At 39.7% G+C, this 17,381-nt stretch overlaps 1 protein-coding gene across 2 annotated transcripts in view; it reads right to left on the reverse strand.

The window, feature by feature from the left end:
• Positions 1-17,381, reverse strand: part of RGS7BP (regulator of G protein signaling 7 binding protein) — a 136,007-nt gene that overhangs the window by 15,325 nt on the left and 103,301 nt on the right. Inside the window, exon 6 of one of the 2 annotated variants that reach the window (XM_061393435.1) lies at positions 11,287-16,762. The exons of the other annotated variant lie outside the window; for it this stretch is intronic. Coding sequence (XP_061249419.1) covers positions 16,671-16,762 — 92 coding nt within the window. The 3' untranslated portion in view covers positions 11,287-16,670. Of the gene's footprint in view, positions 1-11,286; positions 16,763-17,381 lie in introns of those variants that run through there. 2 annotated transcript variants of the gene reach the window in all.

The following is a 17,381-nucleotide window of genomic DNA, read 5'->3' on the forward strand; positions in this document are numbered from 1 at the left end:
AAGTTAAATAAGCAGAGTGACAATATACAGCCTTGACGTACTCCTTTCCCGATTTAGAACCAGTTGGTTTTTCCATGTCCAATTCCAACTGTTGCTTCTTGACCTGTGTACAGATTTCTTAGGAGGCAGATAAAATGGTTTGGTAGTCCCATCTCTTTAAGAATTTTCCACAGTTTGTTGTGATCCACACAATCAAAGGCTTTGGTGTAGTCAATAAAGCATAAGTCAATGTTTTTCTGGAACTCTCTTGCTTTTTCGATGATCCAACGGACATTGGCAATTTGATTTCTGTTTCTTCTGCCTTTTCTAAATGCAGCTTGGATGTCTGGAAGTTCACGGTTCACGTATTGCTGAAGCCTGGCTTGGAGAATTTTGAGCATTACTTTACTAGCGTGTGAGATGAGTGCAATTGTGTGGTAGTTTGAGCATTCTTTGGCATCGTCTTCCTTAGGGATTGGAATGAAAATTGACCTTTTCCTATCCTGTGGCCACTGCTGAGTTTTCCAAATTTGCTGGCATATTGAGTGCAACACTTTCACAGCATCATCTTTTAGGATTTGAAATAGCTCAACTGGGATTCCATCACCTCCACTAGCTTTGTTCACAGTGATGCTTCCTAAGGCCCCCTTGGCTTCAAATTCCAGGATGTCTGGCTCTAGGCGAGTGATCACACCATCTGGTTATCTGGGTTATCATGGTTATCAAGATCTTTTTTCTACAGTTGTTCTATGTATTCTTGGCACCTTTTCTTAATATCTTCTGCTTCTGTTAGGTCCATACTGTTTCTGTCCTTCATTGTGCCCATCTCTGCATGAATGTTCCCTTGGTATCTCTAATTTTCTTGAAGAGATCTCTAGTCTTTCCCATTCTATTGTTTTCCTCTATTTCTTTGCACTTATCACTGAGGAAGGCTTTATTGTTATTCTTTGCAACTCTGCAGTCAGATGGGTATATCTTTCCTTTTCTTCTTTGCCTTTTCTGTCTTCCCTATCATATGCAGTGGATGTGTTTGTGAAAGCTTTTCCTTAGGGACATAATTTCACCTTACAGGTGAGGCTACCAAAACACAGTGAATTGGGATTATGTAGAATGAGACTGTGGTCACGCAGGAAGGAGCTAGAACAAAAACCGTATACTGTGAAGCCAAACCTTGGAGTACTCTCCACTGAATTGTTTCCTTCACTGAGTGATATCATGGAGACTTTCACCCTGTGGAGTTTTGTAGAAATTTCTTTCATATAAAAGTTTCTCTTGCAGAATCAGAAAGTAACAGCTGAGTCCCAAGCACAGTAAGCTTATAACATAATAATGCTATTTTTGACACCTGTATTAATTTATTGTTTTGCATTATTTTTTTCCTGACACGTATTGATGAAGACAGAGCTTAAAAAACTTAGAAAAACACATAGTTAAATAAATCTTTGGGACAATCTCAGCCTCACTGTTGATGGGAAAACGGTAGGTGCCAATTAGAGAGTAAAATTCTCTAAGGAAAACCCAGGGTGGAGAAATGATTGTTTTGTTAACTGAAAAGATATCCATTTGTTTGATATGCCAGATGACAAGAAGTAATATTAACAAACCATTTATTCAAAAGAGTTATTCAAGGATGGCTATGTGCCAGGCACTGTTCTGGCGCATCGTGATCAATACCAGACAATAAAACCTGCCCTCATGAAGCTTACATTTTACAAGGAAGATATGAATAAAATAAGTAAATATTAGAAGCTGATAAGCTCTCTGGAGGATAATAAATCAAGGAAGGAAGCTGAAGAGTGCTGAGCTTCCTATTTTAAACAGGGAAATCATGTAAGACCCCAGTGAAAGGTGACTCTCGAAGACATCATACCTTGCCTGATCGCCTTTCCCAGGCCATGCACCTTCCTCCGATGGCTGCTGATGGTTCACAGAGAACTGTCCTCAGCTGATGACCTACCTTTCTCCAGGGGCTGCTCTGCACAGTTCCCTTGTCAGGTGGCCCACACCAGTGACTGAGGAATATGAGGGTACGAAGCTGGACTTCTTCCCTCAGAGGGCACCATTAGGCAATGCAGATCAAGCTCCAGACCGTCTGTCTCCCATGCCCGACAGCCTAGATTTTACCTAAGGCAACATCCTTACTTCCCTCTTTCCTGTCCTGCTTCCTTCTCTCCCTCCTAGATTTTTCCCAAAGAGCTTCCAATCAAATACTTTAGGAGTCCAGGGGTGTGGGGAGGTGGTGCTGAGATACCCCATCCCTTAAAAAAGAAGTCATATGCACACAAATCCTTATTTTTGGATCCATTTCTTTGATACCTACCTGAAGACTTTGGGTACTAGAAGTAGTCCTAGGAAACTGACTCTAAGGATGGGATTACTCACCAGACAGATAGCAGTGACGTTCCTGCCCTGATGGTAGGTGGAACACTGCATTGGTGATGTTGTAGTGATGCGATGGCTAAGACCTTCTCCTCATGAATTTGGACAGGATATAAGTAGGGGGGTTGTGCTGACTCCCATGGTTTCCTTTGTAGTTCAGTTGCTAAGTCATGTCTGACTCTTTGTGACCCCCATGGACAATAGCCTACCAAACTTCTTTGTTCCTGGGGTTTGTCAGGCAAGAGTACTGGTGAGGGTTATCATTTCCTTCTCCAGGGGATCTTCCCAACCCAGGGATTGAACCCACGTCTCTTATGTCTCCTGCATTAGCAGGCAGATTCTTCGCCACTGAGCCACAAGCAGTTTCCCTGGCTTGGGAGAAATAGCAATTAGGAGAGCTGTGGAAAAGTTATAAGAAGTCTGAAGAGGGATCAGGATTACAGAGACACTGTGACTTCCCAATGAGAATTACTACTTTTGTCTTCCCTACAACAAATTAACTGTCCTTAAAAGTCCGCAGCAGAGACTTTTTTGTGGGGCTAGTGAAAAGGAATCCCTAAAATGCCAGCCATTAAGTGAACTGAGGTACATATGCACTATTATAAGTCATGCCATATTGTTATGGGCTTTTATCTAACAATGAGAACATAGACGATAGAACTCTGTTACTCACAATATAATATTATTACTTAGCAGCTGTGAACTGGGGTATAGTCCAACTCTGTGTCCTCAGATGACCTTTTAGAATCCGGCTTCTCTACCTCTAATAGACTTTCCACATCTATAGCACTCTGTGTTCTCATTTATAATATTTACTTTAATCATCGAGTGGTTAGGTACCCAAGGTTTAGCATAAATCCATGTCCACAGATGGCTTTTTGAAACCAGGCTTCTCTATCCCTAGAAGGCCTCACTACATCTCACAACAGCATAGTCTGATCTGTTGATCTAAGCATTCTTTCTAGAGAAGATCACATTTGCCCTCTAAGTTGATGCCATCATGTTACCTGCACTTAGTGAGCAAAAGTGCTGAGTACTCTGAATGCTTTGGTGAGTAACACACATGAACTTCAGAGGGTGGGAGATAAGACTCACCAATATTAAGAGGCCTGCACATCAGTGACTTTTTAGGAGTCCTGTGGTCAGGGGATGCTGGGCTATCCCATCTCAGGTGACAACAAGTTATTGTCCCTTGCATCTTGAGAAAGAAATGTCAGGCTTGGTTGGCCTCATCAGGCCTTGGAAGCAGTGCATTTCACACTTGGCAATTTCACACTTGACCCATTTATTGGATAATGTTAAGAGATCTAGCTTTAAGTGGGTTCCAGAGCAGGAAGGGGCTTTGCAGTGGGTTTAGGCTTCAGCCTAAGCAGCTTTGTCACTTAGGCCATAACTGGTAAAGGCTGTCTGGGTACAAAGGATGATATTAAGACCCTGGCAAACTCCAGTAAGAGAGTCAAGGCACGGATGCTTAGGATTCTAGAGCAAGGGCATGCTATTGGCAGCAGAGAATGGTACAGAAAGCAGCTCCTGGAAGAGATGGAGGCTATAAATGGGTCCAAGAACATTGGTTTTGTGGTAGACAGAATAGCAGCTCCCCAAAGGTGTTCGCTGGATGAAGCACAAGCTGGAATCAAGATTTCCAGGAGACATATCAATAACCTCAGATATGCAGATGACACCACCCTTATGGCAGAAAGCGAAGAAGAACTAAAGAGCCTCTTGATGAAAGTGAAAGAGGAGAGTGAAAAAGTTGGCTTAAAGCTCAACATTCAGAAAACAAAGATCATGGCATCCGGTCCCATCACTTCATGGCAAATAGATGGGGAAATATCCGACTTTATTTTTTGGGCTCCAAAATCACTGCGGATGGTGACTGCAGCCATGAAATTAAAAAATGCTTATTCCTTGGAAGGAAAGTTATGACCAACCTAGGTAGCATATTCAAAAGCAGAGACATTACTTTGCCAACAAAGGTCTGTCTAGTCAAGGCTATGGTTTTTACAGTAGTCAGGTATGGATGTGAGAGTTGGACTATAAAGAAAGCTGAGTGCTGAAGAATTGAGGCTTTTGAACTGTGGTGTTGGAGAAGACTCTTGAGAGTCCCTTTGATTGCAAGGAGATCCAACCAGGCAATCCTAAAGGAAATCAACCCTGAATATTCACTGGAAGGACTGAAGCTGAAACTGAAGCTCCAATACTTTGGCCACCTGATGTGAAGAGCCAACTCACTGGAAAAGACCCTGATGCTGGGAAAGATTGAGGGCAGGAGGAGAAGGGGATGACAGAAAATGAGATGGTTAGATAGCATCATTGATTCAATGGACATGAGTTTGAGCATGCTCTGGGAGATAGTGGAGGACAGAGGAGCCTGATATGCTATAGTTCACAGGGTCACAAAGGGTTCGATACAACTTAGCAACTGAAAAACAACAACAAAAAGGCTCCACTTAATAGCAAAGGCAATGGCAACCCACTCCAGTACTCTTGCCTGGAAAATCCCAGGGACGGAGTAGCCTGGTAGGCTGCAGTCCATGGGGTCGCTGAGGGTCGGACAAGACTGAGCGACTTCACTTTCACTTTTCATTTTCATGCATTGGAGAAGGAAATGGCAACCCACTCCAGTGTTCTTGCCTGGAGAATCCCAGGGACAGGGGAGCCTGGTGGGCTGCCATCTGGGGTCGCACAGAGTCGGACACGACTGAAGCGACTTAGCAGCAGCAGCAATAAAGGAGGTGCATCAGTGACATGATTAGGATCCACTCTTCCTACATACACGCCACCAAACAGAAGCTGCCATCCCAACAGTGTGGTGGCATGGTCTCTCAAGGGAACGGAGACCTTGCAGCATTCGGTTTACTATACTCGGGTGCACTATATTCCTTAACTCAGTCGTCACCTTTTGGTTCTGAGTCACGAATGCAATGCCTGAACACACATGAATACAAACAGCTGTTGTTGTTTAGTTGACAAATTGTATCCAGCTGTTTGTGACTCCATGAACTGCAGCATGCAAAGCTTTCCTATCCTTTGTTATCTCCCAGAGTTTGTTCAAACTCATGTCCTTTAAGTCAGTGATGATATTCAATCATTTCATCCTCTGTTGCCCTTTTCTGCCCTCAATCTTTCCCAGCAGCAGGGTCTTTTCCAGTGAGTTGGCTCTTCACATCAGGTGGCCAAAGTATTGGAGCTTCAGTTTCAGCATCAGTCCTTTCAGTGAATATTCAGAGTTGATTTCCTTTAGGATTGACTGGTTTGATCTCCCTGCAGTCCAAGGGATTCTCAAGAGTCCTCTCCAGCACTACAATTCAAAAGCATCAGTTCTTCAGCATTCAGCCTTCTTTATGGTTCACCTCTCACATCCGTACATGACTACTGGAAAGACCATAGCTTTGACAATAGGGACCTTTGTCAGCAAAGTGATGTCTCTGCTTTTTAATACACTGTCTAGATCTGACATAGCTTTTCTTCCAAGAAGCAAATATCTTCTAATGTCATGGCTGCAGTCACCACCCACAATGATTTTGGAGCTCAAGAAAGGAAAACCTGTCACTCTTTCCACTTTTTCCCCATCTATTTGCCACGAGTGATGGGATCAGATACCATGATCTTAATTTTTTGAATGTTGAGTTTTAAACTAGCTTTTTTACTCTCCTCTTTCACCTTCGTCAAGAGATTCTTGAGTTACTCTTCACTTTCTGCTCTTAGAATAGTATTATTTGCATATCTAAGGTTGTTGATATTTCTCCCGGCAATCTTGATTCCAGCTTGTGATTCATTGAGCAGGGTATTTTGCATGATGTGCTCTACATAGAAATTAAATAAGTAGGGTGACAATATGCAGCCTTGATCTACTCCTTTCCCAACTTTGAACCAGTCTGTTGTTGCTTCTTGACCTGCATACAGGTTTTGCAGAATGCAGGTAAGGTAGTCTGGTGTTCCCATCTCTTTAAGAATTTTCCACAGTTTGTTATGATCCACACAGTCAAAGGCTTTTGCTTAGTCAATGAAGAAGAAGTAGATGTTTTTCTGGAATTCCCTTGCTTTCTCTATGATCTAGCATATGTTAGCAATTTGATCTCTGGTTCCTGTGTCTTTTCTAAACCCAGCTTGTACATCTGGAGGTTCTCAGTTCATGTACTGTTGAAGCCTAACATGAAGGATTTTGAGCATACCCTTACCAGCATGTGAAATGAGTGCAACTGTACAGTAGTTTAAACATTCTTTGGCATTGCCCTTCTTTGAGATTGGAATGAAAACTGACCGTTTCTAGTCCTATGGCCACTGCTGAATTTTCCAAATTTGCTGACATAATTGAGTGCAGCACTTCAACAGCATCATCTTTTGGGATTTGAAATAGCTCGGCTGAAATTCCATCACCTCCACTAGCTTTGTTCCTGGTAATGCTTCCTAAGACCCACTTAACTTCACTCTCCAGAATGTCTGGCTCTAGTTGAGTGACCACACCATCGTGGTTATCTGGGTCATTAAGACTTCTTGTATAGTTTTTCTGTGTGTTCTTACTACCTCTTCTTAATCTCGTCTGCTTCTGCTAGGTCCTTGCCATTTCTGTCCTTTATTGTGCCCATCCTTGTGTGAAATGTTCCCTTGATATTTCCAATTTCTCAAAGAGATCTCTAGTCTTTCCCATTCTATTGCATTCTTTCCCATTCTATTGCATATTGGTATATCTTTCCCTTTCTCCCTTGCCTTTCACTTCTTTTCTTTTCTCATTTGTAAAGCTTCATCAGACCATGTTACCTTCTTTTTCTTTGGGATGGTTTTGGTCACCACCTCCTGTACAATGTTATGAACCCTCATCAGTTCTTCAGGCACTCTGTCTACCAGATTGAATCCCCAGAATCTGTTTATCACCTCCACTGTATAATCACAAGGGATTTGATTTAGGCCACATCTGAATGGCCAAGTGATTTTGCCTACTTTATTCAATTTAAGCCTGAATTTTGCAATAAGGAGCTGATGATCTGAGCCACAGCTCAAGGTCTTTTTTTGCTGACTGTATAGAGCTTCTCTATCTTCGGCTGCAAAGAACATAATCAATCTTATTTTTGTATTGATCATCTGGTGATGTCAATGTGTAGAGTCATCTCTTGTGTTGTTGGAGGAGAGTGTTTGCTATGACCAGTGTGTTCTCTTAACAAAACTCTGTTAGCCATTGCCCTACCTCATTTTGTACTCCAAGGTCAAACTTTCCTGTTACTCCAGGTATCTCTTTACTTCCTACATTTGCATTCCAATCCCCTATGATGAAAAGGACTTTTTTTTTTGGTGTTAGTTCTAGGAGGTTTTGTAGACCCTCATGGAACCATTCAACTTCCGCTTCTTCAACATAAGTGGTTTGGGCATAGACTTGGATTACTGTGATGTCAAATGCTTTACCTTGGAAACGAACCGAGATCATTCTGTTGTTTTTGAGATTGCACCTATGTAATGTGTTTCTGACTCTTTTGTTGACTATGAGGGTTACTCCATTTCTTCTAAGGGATTCTTGCCCACAGTAGTAGATATAACGGTCATCTAAATTAAATTCCATTTTAGTTCACCAATTCCTAAGATGCCAATGTTCACTCTTGCCATGTCCTGCTTGATCATGTCCAATTTACCTTGGTTCATGGACCCAATATTCCAGGTTTCTATGTAATATTGTTCTTTATAGCATCAGACTTTCACTACCAGACACATCTCCAGCTGAGTGTCATTTCTGCTTTGGCCAAATTGGGCTATGAAATTTTGCTTCATCCACCACATTCACCAGACCTCTCACCAGCCGACTACCACTTCTTCAAGCATCTCAAAAACTTTTTTCAGGGAAAATACTTCCACGACGAGCAGAAGGCAGAAAATGGTTTCTAAGAGTTCGTTGAATCCCACAGCAAGGATTTTTCTGCTTCAGGCATAAGCAAAGTTATTTCTCATTGGCAAAAATGTGTTGGTTGTCATGGTTCCTATTTTAACTAATAAAGATGTGTTTGAGCCTAGTTTTAATAGTTTAAGGCTCACAGTCCAAAACAGCAATTACCTTTTCACAATCTAATATTTGGGGGGTCTAGAATCTGTGTCTAGAGGTTCTGCATCACAAGGCAGAGTCCCACAAAACTTTAAGCTACCACTGCTACCTGGTCACTTTAGGTTCCTCATGCCAGGAAACTATTAGGTGAATAAAGGAGTTACTATGCTGACAGAGATTATTGGCCCTAAACGTCATGAGGAAAGAGGGCTTCTGTAACACAATGAGGCACAGAGGAACATGTTTGACACTTAGATGACTAGGTCATCTCTTGGATGCTCATGGGTTTTTCAGGTTTACCTATAAATGGGCAATAAGTGGTCTATATTTACCTATAAGTGGTCTCAGACCACTAGGAGTGAGGGTCTTGTTCATCATACCAGGCATTTCAGAAGTGCCAGACTAGGATGAAGGAAATCTAGGATCGGTGGTTGAGAAGAGAGGTCATCAGCAGCTGCTACATAAAAATTGGGACCACTTACATAAGTGGGGGCTATGCTTTGTGCACTGTATCTCTTTCTGTATATGTGAGTTGTGACAACAGAATACAGAAGAAGCTAAAACTGGATGGCATAGATCAATGTGAGGAGCAACTGGATCTGAGCAGTGCAGAGGATGAACTGTAGTAGATGCTGGGGTGCCTGCCTACATTTGTTTTCCTGAACCACAGCATCCATCACTCAGCTTCTGTGAATGTCGGCTGCTAATGGCAGTATGCACTTTTAAACCTAGATTTATTTGTTCATTCAGCACTGCTGCTGCTAAGTCACTTCAGTCGTGTCTGACTCTGTGCGACCCCATAGATGTCAGCCCACCAGGCTCCTCTGTCCCTGGGATTCTCCAGGCAAGAACACTGGAGCAGGTTGCCATTTCCTTCTCCAGTGCATGAAAGTGAAAAGTGAAAGTGAGGTCACTCAGTCGTGTCCGACTCTTAGCAACCCCATGGACTGTAGCCTACCAGGCTCCTCTGTCCATGGGATTCTCCAGGCAAGAGTACTGGAGTGGGGTGCCATTCCTTCTCTGTCATTCAGCACTATGATGGTTTTATTCTTTCATCTACTTATGAGTAGCTGTAACGAAGGTCATTTCTTTTTTTGCTGTATAGTATTCAATTGTATCAGTGTAATACAATTCATTTTTCCATTCTCCTGTTGATAGATTCTTTTGCTTAATTGTTTATGGGTTTTGGCTATTACAGACAATCCCACTATGGATATTCTTTTAACCATCTTTGAATACAGACACATGTATTTCTCTTGAGTCTCTCCTAGGAGTGAAACTATTGGATCATAGGGTACACGTATGTTCCATAATAGCAGATAATGTTAAACAGTTTTCCAACATAGTTTGCATTTTGTTAGGAACTATTTCACAACTCTGTGGGCATGAAGATATTATCCTATATTCTGGAAGCTTTATTGTTTTTTAAATTAATTTATTTTCTAATTGAAGGATAATTGCTTTACAGGATTTTGTTGTTTTCTGACAAATATCAACATGAATCAGACATAAGTGTACATATGTCTCCTCCCTCTCGAACCTCCCTCCTATTTCCCTCTGCATCCCACCCCTCCAAGTTGTTACAGAGTCCTTTACTTTTAGATCCATAATAAACTTGGAATGAGGTAAGAGTGAAGTTTAATTTTTTTGCAAATGGAAATCAATTGACCATTTGGCAGAAAAGCACTGTTTATTTCAAGATTTCCCTTTGCTGTTCCGCAACACAGTATCATGCAATGTTTGATTGGTTTGACTTTTCTCATAAAAGAGCTTTAATTCTAAGGAAATAATTGGACAGTTATTTGGTTGAAGCTTTTGTAATACTGATATATTATTTCCATTTCACTCTCAGGAAACTGAGGCTTACAGAAGGTAACTAATTTGGTGAGCAAGTTCTTCTAGACAAAGATTCACATTATTAATGCCTTCAATGAGACAGAAATTAATTAGTTAAGCATAACAGTGTGAGACAGGTAATCTCTGCTAAAGCTCTCTGTCATTGTCCTGTGGTGTCCAACTCTGGATCCAAGACAGTTGTTTCAGCTCCCACCCTCATGCTTTCCTCGCAGCTTAGTGGGAAGGGAGACATGCCCCTTATTTTAGGAATGTTACCTTTAAATTGGCTTCCCTGATAACTCAGTTGCTAAAGAATCTGCCTGCAATGCAGGAGATCCCGGTTCGATTCCTGGGTCAGGAAGATCCGTTGGAGAAGGGATAGGCTACCCACTCCAGTATTCTCAGGCTTCCCTTGTGGTTCAGCTGGTAAAGAATCTGCCTGCAATGTGGGAGACCTAGGTTCGTTCCCTGGGTTGGAAAGGCACCTTGGAGAAGGGAAAGGCTATCCACTCCAGTATTCTGGCCTAGAGAATTGCTCAATTTCATTCATAAAGCTATTGGCCAAAATTCAGTGATACTGCCACACCCATAACCAAGGGATCCTGGGAAATGAAGTATTTAAGTAGCCAGTGTCTTCCTGAAATTTGGGATCTCTAGAAAACAGGTTTTGGAACTGCTAGCCATAGCTGGGGGTACTTTGTTGCAGCCCATCTGATATTCAGACAAAAGTCTGTAACTCTAGGATATACTGCACAATCCTTGACAATTAACTGAACTCAAACTTCAGATGTGTATCATCTCCTTTTATTAGAAAATAAAATTACTTAATTCACTTTCACTTAATTCCCCCCGCCCCCGCTTCTGTTCTGTTCTTCTTCTTCTCTCTTTCCTGCCCACCCCACTTTGTCTGCCTCTCTCTCTCTTTTCTCTTCAAAAGTTACGGTGCCCTGTTATTTCCTCTCCATGTCTCCACTGCCTACATTTTGATGACAGGAACATGTCAAGGGGGTGGGGTGAGGGGGTGTGTAGGATCGCTGCAAGTGGTGAATCACAAAGTCTCTCACTTTTTCCTTCTTTTTTTTTTAAACTTTAATTATTAGTTTTTATTACACAAGTAATACATATTCATTGTAGAAAAATTAGAAAACACAGAAAAGCAAAAAGAAAAAATAATCACCCATAATCCCACTACCCATAAATAACTACTATTAACATTTTAGTGTATGTCCTTCTAGCTTTTTATGCATATATATCAATATATATACATACATAGATATATTTATATATATTTTCTTTTTTTTACAAATATTGTGTCATACTATACACACTGTTTTAGAATATGTTTTTAATCTAATATATATTGTGAACATTATTATTTATTCCCTGAAAAAATTATACAGTTACTACATGCTCATTGTGAAAAAGTCAGAAATTACAGATATGCCAAAAAAAATATATATATAGTTGCTCCAGATATCACCTCCCAGAGATAAATGCTGTTAACATTTTAGCAAATATCTTTTCAGACTCTTTAATGCACATATATATGTAAGTATATTTTTAAAATGGGATGATGCTATAGATATTCTTCTCTGTTTTCATTTAACAATATAATTCCATAAGTATATGTATGGTGCTTCCTCTTAATTGGTGCACAGTATTCCACTGATAGGATATACCATGTCTAATCAATCTGATTCTGTGGGTTTATTTACGATTTTTCCCATTCTTCCAAGTAAGTATTCTTTCTTGCATATTTCTTGAATAATAAATGACTACATCTTAGGTCATTTTTTCTGAACTTTTTCAGAAGAATTTCCCTACAGCGGAATTACTTGGTATAGGTGAAAAACACACTGCCCAATTATTTTCCAGAAAGGTGGAATTAGTTTACATACATGCTGCTCTATAAGAGGATGCTCACTTCCAGATTTCCTGGCTGTCCCTGGGAACATTCACTCTTCATATTCTTGCCTTTCTGATACATTAAAAAAGAGTATATCATATTAGCTTACATTTTTGATTACTAGTCTATTCAAATATTTTCATATTATTAGTGCATTATTTTAATTCATGGTACATTGCCAGTTTGTATGCTTGGCTCAATTTTCTACTGGAAAGTTTGATTCTTTTTGAGTCATAAAATGTCATTTATTCATGCATTCATTATTCACTCATTCCATAAATATGTTTTCACTATTTGCTTTTGTGTTTAGCACTGTGCTGAGGATATAAGAATAAGCAAAATAGACACGGTCGCTGCCTTCTGGAACTTCAGTTTAGTGGGGATAGACAATTAAACAAGCAATAATGAAAAAAGTATAATAAGGAAAAGAAAAAAATGGGAACACTTGGCTGGGGAGGAAGTTGTAGATCATGAAGATTTGCCAAAGGTAGTGGAATTTAAGCTCTTGGTATTTATTAGACATCTGTACTCTTTGTTGCATATATTTAAAATTTTGCTTTCTCTTAATCCGATTTTTTTTTTTTACTTTATAGGAATTTTGCATTTTTAATTGGTCAAATCCATCCATCTTTTCCTTTGGTGTTTCTTGCTTCACTACAATGCTTAGAAAAGCTCCCCTCCTACCACCCCACACACACTAAAATTATATCATATTCATCAATACTGCCAGTTTATTTATGTGCTTTAACATTTAAATATTTACTTCACTTAGAATTTATTTTGATGACAGTTTTGAGGTATGGATCTAATATATCCCTCAACAAATGGCTAACCATTTCTCCCAATATAATGTACTTAATAAACCAACCTTTTCTCATAGATGTGAAATGACATCTTTGTAATGTACTCAGTTCTCTTATGTTCTAGGGTTTATAACTTGGCTTTATATTTAATATTAATGGTTTATTCCGGACCATTTCTCATTCTTTCAGTAGTTACCTGAAAGTTGAGCATTCTGCATTTGGTGATGTTCTAGAACACAAAGAAATGATAGACATTGCTAAGGTGTGTGTGTAGGTGGGTGAGAAGTTATTAGGGATGGATATCCTTAATTCTTTCACTTTTGAGACTTCCGGAGGCTGAAATCCCATATGGGATCATTGTTCATCTGGCCAATTTGTTGGCTGTCTAAAATTAATTAAATGCTTTTATGCTCTGTATAAAGCTTAGATTCCAGTAGGTGGCAGTATTGCCAAACAGTAAGTATCCAAACTTGCAGGAGCCCTGAGGAACAAAATGATCTGGCAGGATTTTAGAATTGTTCCAAGAGCTTTCATTAGAGGAGGCATCAGGGCTGTGCTACTTTTAAAGCTCTTCTTTGTACCCTTGAACAATGGCACAATCAGAAGTGTGCACTGGATCTGTTCCTAGACGCATGCAAAAAACAGAAGTGGACTGATTTTTAAAAGTGGCGCCTACTGGGGGCCTTTCTTCATACACCTCAACCAAAAGTGCCTTTGGGCCCAGCCAGTGACTGAGTCAAAGCCTGGAAATGTGGTTTAAACAATGTGATTGTGGTGGGATTCAAGTGATTTTTATTTTCTTTGTATTTGGTGGTATTTTTCAGATTTCCCACAAAGAACATGCACTGTCTGTAATCTGGAAAAAAAAAAAATCAACACAGGGTATTAAAAACAGGGTGGTGAAATGGGTGGTTGTGTGCCAGAGAAACCTTATATCCTTTTTTGTTTCAAGCATATGTGCAAATGAAACAAAATGAGTTCAGTGGGCTCTCCTTATCCCTAGAGATCAGCTCAGTGTTATTGCTAATCTGAAAGCAAATTACCAGCAGGAAACAGAGACAGTTATCTCATGGAACTACACCTAAGGAAGTCCTTTGGTAGGTAACAGGGGGGTGGGGTCAGCTCCTACCAAGATGCACTGGCATACCCAACAGGAGGTGGCGAATTACCCATTGCAACTCTGAGGCAGGGTAGGTTATAGGGACTGTGAGCACTAAATTTAATTTTAGGACCTGTATAGTGAAAGAAGATCTATAAATCTTGGAGTATGTCCACAGGAACTACAAAATTGATCCAAGGCTGGGAAACAGGCACTATGAATAAAAGATAAGGTGGCTGAATTTATTTATCTTAGATATGGAAAGCCTAGCTGGGGAATTAGACAAATCCCTATCTCCATGAATAGCGACTATAGCCCTCCCCAGACATGGAGGTGAGACCTGAATTTATTAACAGTCTTCAGTTGTACAGAGGACAATCGCACGGAGGGTGTTACTTTCACACTGAGACTAAGGCGAGGGTGAGCACAAATCAACCAAGCAGAAGTGATTTAGGTCAGGCATTTAGAAGAAGGTGCGGAACACCAAGACTGGACTTATCTGTTAATGACTGCACATGGATTAGTAAGAACTAGATTGAAGCTAAGGGTTCAATATGGTAGAAGGTGGGAGAGGGCAGAGATGGCAGCTGAGAGTATGCCAGAGTAGGCTCCTTCGCAATTTCTAAAACAATGGACCTGAAGTGAATTAAACTTCAGGAGCTGAAAATGAACTGCATTCAGGAAAGGATATTAAGCTTGAATCAAAGCAGATGTGTGAAAATTGGGGTTTGCAGACCATGTAAATTTGGGAGTGGTTACCTGTTTTGCAAAGGAGCAGTCACCCTAGGAGTCTTTCAATAGCATATTCTAACAACTGTTTTATAAGTATTTGATTTAGAAAATTGTGATTTTTCTTGTTTAACTTTCAAGGGTATGTCTTGACATGAAGCTAGTCATACTTATAACCATGTATCAGTTGCCAACTCATTGGAACACATCTCTGGACTCCAAGAATAAGGCCAATAACCAGCTGGTGTGATCTAAATAGAGACATGCATAGTCTTTTGAGATCTCTTCCAACTCTTCAATCCTTTCACTTTCAATCAAAAAAACTAGAAGACAATTCCAAGGATAATTTCCACAACAGCAGATATTAGGTTGAACTATATGAAGTTGCCATTTTTAGGTCAAAAACAGTCAAATATCAGCAATTTCATATAATTCAACCTAATATAATTATTCCAGTAGTTTGTCTCTACCTCTTTCCCTCTTCACTGAAGCTACTAAAACCTTGGGTATATTTAGTTTTTTAGGTCAAAATGTTGGTGGATATATAAATGCCTGTGCACATAAATGCTGAGAAATTATAGGGTTGGTATTGAATTCGTGTCTTGGATAAACCACGGATAGCTCATCCTTTTATTGTGCTGGATTCTGGGCCTTTTGTCTGACTTTAGGAATTTTCAGACTATGGAAAACAAGAAAAGAAGTTCAAAGGCTTGATCTTTCAACCCATGGGAAATTCTGCCTGGGAAATGGGCCAAAGGAAGAACAAGGGAAAATATAACAAAATCTGTACCATGTTACAAGTTTAGTGGAGGAAGAGCACAACAAAGCTGTGAGCAGAAAAACAAAGCATGTGGCTTCCTTCTTTCTAGAATAGAGTATTGCTTAATGTGTCCTGCTTGTAAGATTCTAAGCATAAGACAAGACACCAAGTACACGTTGGAAAAGTCTTATCTGCATAGTTATCTAAAATGAGACAAGCTTAGCTTAACTAAAAAGATTTTATTAACAATGTAAAATGTTAAGTATTTTTACGATCTGAGCTAAATCCAGCATGCCCTATAAGATTTAACACTATGCTGATAATGCAGACATCATGCTTCAATTTCAATTAGAACAAAATGTGATAATATTCAATTTTACATTGGAGGGTAATTGTATATGTTACTACACCATTTCCTAACTGGATTACTTCATTCTCCAAGAAGCTGAAAAAGACACCATTGGATCGAAAGGAAATTAGTTGCCCATATGCACTGGTATTAAAGAATTAGGATTATTGTGTATTTACAAAATTTAAATACTTTTCATATACGGTTTTTGTTGCATTGTAAATTAAGACATTTTTCTGTTGAAGCTCTTAGTCTGACAGAATGGAAGACTAAACATAAATGAGTGCAGAGAAAGCAATAGGTCGAGGTGGTATATATTTGATTATAATATTATTTCTAATATTGGTTGGATTTTGAACAGTTTTGCAGTTTTAAATAGACTTCTATGTTTAAAGACTCTCATATGTGATCAGTTGTTTACATAGATCAGCAAGAGCTACAGATATACTATTATACATGAAATAATTTTTCTCTGTATAATACACTTAAAAATTCTTTAAATAATTTAAAAATCATAATTCTTGCATCTGTCATGGTGTGGTTTGGAGCAGACATGTGCAATGTCAGCTTTAAAAAAATCCTTTTAAAAACAGACTGCTTTTTGAATCTGTTTTTTTTTTCCTTGACAGCAGCTGCTTTCAAATGTAAAATCATTTAAAAGGACAGCGAGAGGTGGATAAAAGTAATAAGGAAGCTTAGAAAACATAGTCAAAAGCCAATGACTGTGGTTCAGCTGTCTGGAGGTCCTCGGGTTCAGTGATATTTTCAGGTCTTCCCAGTGGTGGCTTCCGGGAGGAATCGCCTAGCTTGAGACGAGACAGCACAGCCCAAAGAACCTTCTCTTCCGTCTTCTAACCAGGGGGTAGGGAGTTAGATTTAGAAGGCTGCTGTCATCTGTGATGGGATAGAATGTACAGGTTGAGTGAGGTACAGACAAAACAACTGTTTTTTTAAGGATTGGTCTTAAAAATCCACAGTCCTTTGAATCCAAGTTTCTCAACTTCAGTTTCGTTGACATTTTTGGACTAGATCATCCTTTATCGTTAGGAGCTGTCCTGAGCATTGTAAGATATCCAGCAACATCTCTGGCCTCTACTCACTAGATGTCAGTAGCACTTCCCTACCAACTGTGACAACTGCAAATGTCCCCAGACACAGCCACGTTCCTGGGGTGGGGGCGAAAGTGAAGCCAATAGCCACATTTGAGAACCACTGCTTAGAGTTAAAGGGCTTAGAGGCAGTTTTTCACTTGGGCAATGTATCCTTCTGAGAAAGAGCCCGTGTTTTGGAATAAAATTGGCTTCTTTTCTATAGTTTACTGCTTACTAGTCCTGTGACTTTGAACATATCGCTTAAGCTCATTAAGCTTCATATTCCCCATATGTAAAATACAGTTTAATAATACTTACCCTAGGTGAGAGCTAAATGAAATAATCTATTAAAACATTTAGCTTGGTTGGTGACTTTGGTGCCTAGCATAGAAGAAGGACTTATTATTAATAATAATATAGCT

The sequence above is a fragment of the Bos javanicus genome, chromosome 20, assembly GCF_032452875.1.
Source record: "Bos javanicus breed banteng chromosome 20, ARS-OSU_banteng_1.0, whole genome shotgun sequence".
In the NCBI taxonomy this organism is placed as follows: Eukaryota; Metazoa; Chordata; class Mammalia; order Artiodactyla; family Bovidae; genus Bos; species Bos javanicus.